The following is a 6,951-nucleotide window of genomic DNA, read 5'->3' as shown; positions in this document are numbered from 1 at the left end:
AGCGAACGCAGCTCGTACATTTTTGGGTTTTGGACGTATAGCTGCTTTGGGGACTCCTTATATGGTTATGGCTGAGTCATGGTGACGTAACAGTGGGACAGACACTTGCATCAATCACAAACAAATCACTCAGCTCCATATATGGCCACAAAAGCGGGACAGACAGACACACAGACAGACACACAGACAGACAGACAGACATGATCTGCTAGGTCTCATAGTAAGTGCTCACTGTGTTCGCAACCAGAAACTTAACACGTTAGCTCAGGCCACCACAACACTAACCCTAACCCTAACCCAGAACCAGATCCACACCAACGGGACCTTCGTCAACGACAGGTTGGTACTGTACTTTACTGTTATCTACTGTACTGTAATGTACACAGAACTAGATCCACACCAACGACAGGGTGGTACGGTACAGTGCAGTAACAACACAGTACAGTACAGTGCAGTGATATCACTGTGTGTGTGTGTGTGTGTGTGTGTGTGTGTGTGTGTGTGTGTGTGTGTGTGTGTGTGTGTGTGTGTGTGTGTGTGTGTGTGTGCGTGTGCGTGTGTGTGTGTGTGTTTGTTTATCTTCGGCAGCCTAGGACACGTACACAGTTTGGTTGTAAGAGGCTTCCAACAACTTGGGATGCCAAAAAAAGCAGCCAAACGGCTTGCGAAATTCTGTGCAATATCTTCCACTATCGGTAGCCGCCAAATATGGCGAAGACGCTGTTACCTGTACCCCTGAAGGGTGTGTGGGTATTTGTTCGGGATTTGCTGACTGCATTCTGTACGGCACCTTGTAAATATTTGTGTCCTTGTATTTGTATCTCTTATGTGGACATAAATAAATGATTAAAGTGTGTGTGTGTGTGTGTGTGTGTGTGTGTGTGTGTGTGTGTGTGTGTGTGTGTGTGTGTGTGTGTGTGTGTGTGTGTGTGTGTGTGTGTGTGTGTGTGTGTGTGTGTGTGTGTGTGTGTGTGTGTGTGTGTGTGTGTGTGTGTGTGTGTGTGTGTGTGCGTGTGCGTGTGCGTGTGTGTGCGTTCCAGGTTCCTCAATATGAAGCTGAGGTCGGTGACCTTCGTTGGCTCCACCTTCATCAACTGTTACTTTGATGATGTCACCACTGTCGGTTCCTACTTCCATAACTGTACCTTCATCGGAGCACTGTTCTTCAACACCGGTGAGACCCAGGGGGGGCAGTCAGACAGATATTTTGTGAAGCCACTATGGTCTTCACCTAGACTGTATTACCTTAATAAACATGGTCATGAATACTTTCTGCTTCCAGTCACTATAGTTTAAAGTCTCATTTCTAATGTCATGATATTCTTTTAGGAAAATGATGGTCCCATTTATTAAAAGAATGACCATAAAGTTGCGTATGTTCTGAGGGGCGTGGCTACCGTTACAGTCTATGATCGGGATTCCCCACCCACTCGAGTCAAAATAAAAACCAACGGAGAAGAAGGGGGGAAGTCCCGCCTCGTTGTCTGGGCCAGCCAATGGCCAGCTGGGCCCAAACGGATCTAGAAAGATGGCGACTTACAATAACAAGGACTGACAGGCTTCATTTTACGTTCATGTTAGACCTGGAGAACGCTTTGTCCATATTTTTTACAGTCTATGGTGAGACCATTAGCTTAGCGTTGGCTTAGCATTCGATGAGACTAAGGCTCCTCTGCGTCACGGAGGTGATCAATAAATACATGGATGAATGAATGAATGAATGAATGTATATTTGTACATGGTGTACCTCCAGACATCGATGACTCCAAGCTGCTGGACGGTACGGAGGTGATCAATAATAAATACATGACTGAATGAATGAATATATATTTATTACCTCCAGACATCGATGACTCCAAGCTGCTGGACGGTACGGAGGTGATCAACTCCACCTGGACGCACAACAAGACCGGCTGTCAGATGACCTTCGACGACGACTACTCGGCCTACTGGGTCTACTTCATCAACTTCCTGGGAACGCTGGCCGTGCTGCCGGGGAACGTCGTGTCGGCCCTGCTCATGGACAAGATCGGACGGCTGTCCATGTTGGGTAGGAGGCGGAGCACAGCGGGGGGGGCGTGGCTTTCTTGACCCGCTGATGAAAAATTATCTGCCGTTCGTTTTGTGACCTGATTTGACTGAGGGACGGGGGCGGGGCTGCCATAGTGCAGCTTTTCACCTGCAGAGAAAAGCTGTTTTATTTAAATTTGTGTCCAAAAGGAGTTCATATTTAACAGCACAGGCGGAATCTTCACGTATACTAGAGCATGTCTGAAGTAAGTGTCAGAGCTGAAATGGACATGTAAATATGAAATAAATCCTTAAACATGTAGCTAGGTGTAATGTTAGAGACCACAGAAGACATGTCAATATGAAATAAATGCTTAAACATGTAGCTAGGTGTAATGTCCACAGAATACATGTAAATAAGAAATAAATGCTTAAACATGTAGCTAGGTGTAATGTTAGAGACCACAGAATACATGTAAATAAGAAATAAATGCTTAAACATGTAGCTAGGTGTAATGTTAGAGACCACAGAAGACATGTAAATATGAAATAAATGCTTAAACATGTAGCTATAGCATAGGTGTAATGTTAGAGACCACAGAAGACATGTAAATATGAAATAAATGCTTAAACATGTAGCTATAGGTGTAATGTTAGAGACCACAGAAGACATGTAAATATGAAATAAATGCTTAAACATGTAGCTAGGTGTAATGTCCACAGAATATATGTAAATATGAAATAAATGCTTAAACATGTAGCTAGGTGTAATGTCCACAGAATATATGTAAATATGAAATAAATGCTTAAACATGTAGCTAGGTGTAATGTCCACAGAATATATGTAAATAAGAAATAAATGCTTAAACATGTAGCATAGGTGTAATGTTAGAGACCACAGAAGACATGTAAATATGAAATAAATGCTTAAACATGTAGCTATAGGTGTAATGTTAGAGACCACAGAAGACATGTAAATATGAAATAAATGCTTAAACATGTAGCTATAGGTGTAATGTTAGAGTCCACAGAAGTGAACCTTTTCAAGCCTGTTTTCTCAACTTGCTGTTTCTCTGCAAGACATTACTCTATAAGCCATATCTCCAAAACCGGTGGGTCAAACTGAACAACCAATATGTCAATTTGAAGCTATACGATTCCCTGCTTTCACAATGACAAATCAAGTCAAATCTGGTCACATTTTTCCCATAGATTTACAAAAAATATTTATATAAAATATTTGAAGCCTAGAATCAAGACATCCAGGATGCTGGTGAGTCACCATGAAGAAAAATAAAGTAAAAAAATAATTAAATATATGATAAACTACATTTAATAAATTCCCTTTGTGTAGTGCAGGTTTTAATTGTTATTTTATCAAAGAATCAACAGTTTTTTGGTCATGACTCACCACATCCTCCATGTCTTGATTCCAGGCTTAGAGAAATGTACACAAAATAATAATAATTAATAATAATTTGTAAATATTATTTTGTAAATCTCCTATGGGTTAAAACAATTATAAAAAATGAATGGCAGATTTGTCAGTGGTGCCAGAAAGCCACGCCCACTGCTATGCCCTGTAGTCTGTCCATGCTGGGTAGGGCGTCTGTCTGTCTGTCTGTCTGTCTGTCTGTCTGTCTGTCTGTCTGTCTGTCTGTCTGTCTGTCTGTCCGTCCGTCCATGTTGGGTAGAACGTCTTTCCAGAGGTGTGTGTGCGTGCGTGCGTGGGGGGAGGGGCTGTCTGAAAGTCAAGCTTCCTCAGAGGTGATGTCATTGACTGATGATTCATGGAGGACAATTCAGATTAGGAGACGCCATGTAGTCAAAGGTCTCTCTCTCTCTCTCTCTCTCTCTCTCTCTCTCTCAAATTTCATGTCTCTCTCTCACCATCCACCGAAAGGTGGTCATGTCTCCACCAGGGGGCTCCACAGTGCTGTAGTGTGATGGTGTAATGTTGGTCATGTGTCCACCAGGGGGCTCCACAGTGCTGTAGTGTGATGGTGTAATGTTGGTCATGTCTCCACCAGGGGGCTCCACAGTGCTGTAGTGTGATGGTGTAATGTTGGTCATGTGTCCACCAGGGGGCTCCACAGTGCTGTAGTGTGATGGTGTAATGTTGGTCATGTGTCCACCAGGGGGCTCCACAGTGCTGTAGTGTGATGGTGTAATGTTGGTCATGTGTCCACCAGGGGGCTCCACAGTGCTGTAGTGTGATGGTGTAATGTTGGTCATGTGTCCACCAGGGGGCTCCACAGTGCTGTAGTGTGATGGTGTAATGTTGGTCATTGTGTCCACCAGGGGGCTCCACAGTGCTGTAGTGTGATGGTGTAATGTTGGTCATTGTGTCCACCAGGGGGCAGCATGGTGCTGTCGGGGATCAGCTGCTTCTTCCTGTGGTTCGGGACCAGCGAGTCGATGATGATCTTCATGCTGTGTCTTTACAACGGCCTGAGCATCTCCGCCTGGAACTCCCTGGATGTGGTGACCACGGAGAGCTTCCCTACCAACAGGAGGTACTCACACAAGTCCTCTTTTGGGGGGCTTTCCGGGCAGTCCGGGGGGGTTTTATAAATTCCTTCATATGTCCTGGGTTTTACACGTATCGCCTGTATATGTATCGCTGCTCACAGACCATTCAGACCAATGTGTATTACAATGCACGTTCAATGGTTCGTAGTGGAAAAAGAGGTGGACTTTCAGGCCGAACCCCGGAATGTGTATTATTCATAACTCTGCATGCGCTGCGCGCTGAGTCTGACAGCACTGGTCCCGACCGCAGAGCAGAGCAGAGAAAGGCTCGCTGGCTGCTCTGCTGTCTGCAGATAGACTGTTGTGCTCTCCGTGAGGAAAGCTTGACATGCCAAAGAACTATCTCATCATCATTGACATGCAGAAAAAGTAGGCTACTGTTTCCTTAGCTTTGTGACTGACCAATGAGAAGCAGATTGTATTGTCTGCAAAGGAACTATGTGTCTGTCACAAATAAAAGTTCTGTCCTGCAAGCCCATGTCATGTCAACAACACAGACAAGGCAGCTGTGCGCGAGGTGAGTCCTGCAAATTAAATTGACCCAATATTATTTTGTACAACCAAGCAAAGCATAAGATATGGTTTGGAGAATAGGCTGGTCTCTCTTTTTACAAGAGATAAGCCATTGCATAGGCCTACAAGTTCTTAAACATTTTAATTTCAAGGACCCCCATAACTCTGAGAGTAAAACCAGATGGACCCATAAGAGTCCCATTTGATTCCATTTGTACAGTATCAGAGTTAAAAGTTATAAAAGGGTCCATTTGGTTCCATTTGTACTAGTACACTCTCAGAGTTACAGACCTGTAAGGGTCCATGATTTGGTTCCATTCGTACACTCTCAGAGTTACAGACCTGTAAGGGTCCATTTGGGTACATATGTTACACTCTCAGAGATACAGACCTGTAAGGGTCCATTTGGGTAAACATAGTACCTTTCCTTTCCTTAGTCCAGTTACCCTGGGTAAACATAGTACCTTTCCTTTCCTTAGTCCAGTAACAGTTACCCTGGGTAAACATGGTACCTTTCCTTTCCTTAGTCCAGTTACCCTGGGTAAACATAGTACCTTTCCTTTCCTTTAGTCCAGTTACCCTGGGTAAACATAGTACCTCTCCTTTCCTTAGTCCAGTTACCCTGGGTAAACATAGTACCTTTCCTTTCCTCAGTCCAGTTACCCTGGGTAAACATAGTACCTTTCCTTTCCTTAGTCCAGTTACCCTGGGTAAACATAGTACCTTTCCTTAGTCCAGTTACCCTGGGTAAACATGGTACCTTTCCTTTCCTTTAGTCCAGTTACCCTGGGTAAACATAGTACCTTTCCTTTCCTTAGTCCAGTTACCCTGGGTAAACATAGTACCTTTCCTTTCCTCAGTCCAGTTACCCTGGGTAAACATGGTACCTTTCCTTTCCTTTTTTTGCAGAGGAACCGGCTTCGGGTTCTGCAACGCTCTGTGCAAGCTGGCGGCCGTGCTGGGGAACCTGATCTTCGGCAGCCTGGTGGGCATCACCAAGGCCATCCCCATCCTGATGGCGTCTTCCGTGTTGGTGGGCGGCGGCCTGGTGGCGCTGAGGCTGCCCGACACGCGCGCCAACGTCCTGATGTAGGACCGACCCCGCTAGGCCCCGCTAGGCCCTCGGAGTATATATGAATAGAGACGGCACCCAGCGGAAACCCTGAGGCGAAATGAAGGTATTGCAGCGTTGGCCCCAAACACATGTTGAACGCGCTGGTCCGTTGACTATATCATTGTGCACGTTCACGACGGCAGCACGCTCGTGTGCGTTCGTGCGCGTTCAACGGCAGCGCGTTCATGTGTTTGGGGGCAAATCCATCCCAGAATGCACTCTGTTCCTGACCCGGAAAGAGGAGTGAAATCGCCTCATGCGCTTTTGAGCGACTTAATGCAAGTGGATGGGAGGAGAACTCGGATGTCTTCTCTATTCATATATACTCTAAGGCTTATAGGCCCCATCGAGCCAAACCGACGTCCCTCATGTGAATAATTAGTGTGTGTGTGTGTGTGTGTGTGTGTGTGTCGTCATGCCAACCAATCGTTGGCCTGCTTTACTGGCAGTGGTAGAAAAAAAAAGTATACTCAGATTCTTTACTTATGTAAAAAAAAAAAAAAAAAAGTATCAAAACTTGCAATATAGAACTACTCCATTACAAAAATGTAGTGTTCCCTAAATTCCCAAATGTACTTTTAGTACTAAAAGTATTGGCATCTAAAACGTACTTAAAATACCCCAAAAAGTATAGAAAGTTACTCATTGTGCAGAATGTCTCATTTCAAGTTTTCAATAATGTATATATTTTTTGTTGAACATAGCAGATCTACATGGCGACGCATTGTGGGCTTGTAGATCTGGTATTTACAAAATGTCCGACATGTATAAATAGGGGCTGA

At 44.5% G+C, this 6,951-nt stretch overlaps 1 protein-coding gene across 1 annotated transcript in view; it reads left to right on the top strand.

Annotated features, from left to right (window-relative positions):
• LOC308330366 (synaptic vesicle glycoprotein 2C-like) overlaps positions 1-6,148 on the top strand; it is a gene marked incomplete at both ends in the record, with an annotated part of 13,717 nt that extends 7,569 nt beyond the window's left edge. Inside the window, 5 exons of the mRNA XM_080785212.1 lie at positions 302-339; positions 1,041-1,174; positions 1,844-2,050; positions 4,367-4,526; positions 5,965-6,148. Of these exons, the coding sequence (XP_080641338.1) occupies positions 302-339; positions 1,041-1,174; positions 1,844-2,050; positions 4,367-4,526; positions 5,965-6,148 (723 nt within the window). The remainder of the gene's footprint in view (positions 1-301; positions 340-1,040; positions 1,175-1,843; positions 2,051-4,366; positions 4,527-5,964) is intronic.
• Between the last annotated feature and the right edge of the window lie 803 nt (positions 6,149-6,951).

This window comes from Protomyctophum bolini, assembly GCF_963924005.1.
Source record: "Protomyctophum bolini genome assembly, chromosome: 16".
NCBI lineage: Eukaryota > Metazoa > Chordata > Actinopteri > Myctophiformes > Myctophidae > Protomyctophum > Protomyctophum bolini.
This window is presented reverse-complemented; position numbering and strand designations above follow the sequence as displayed.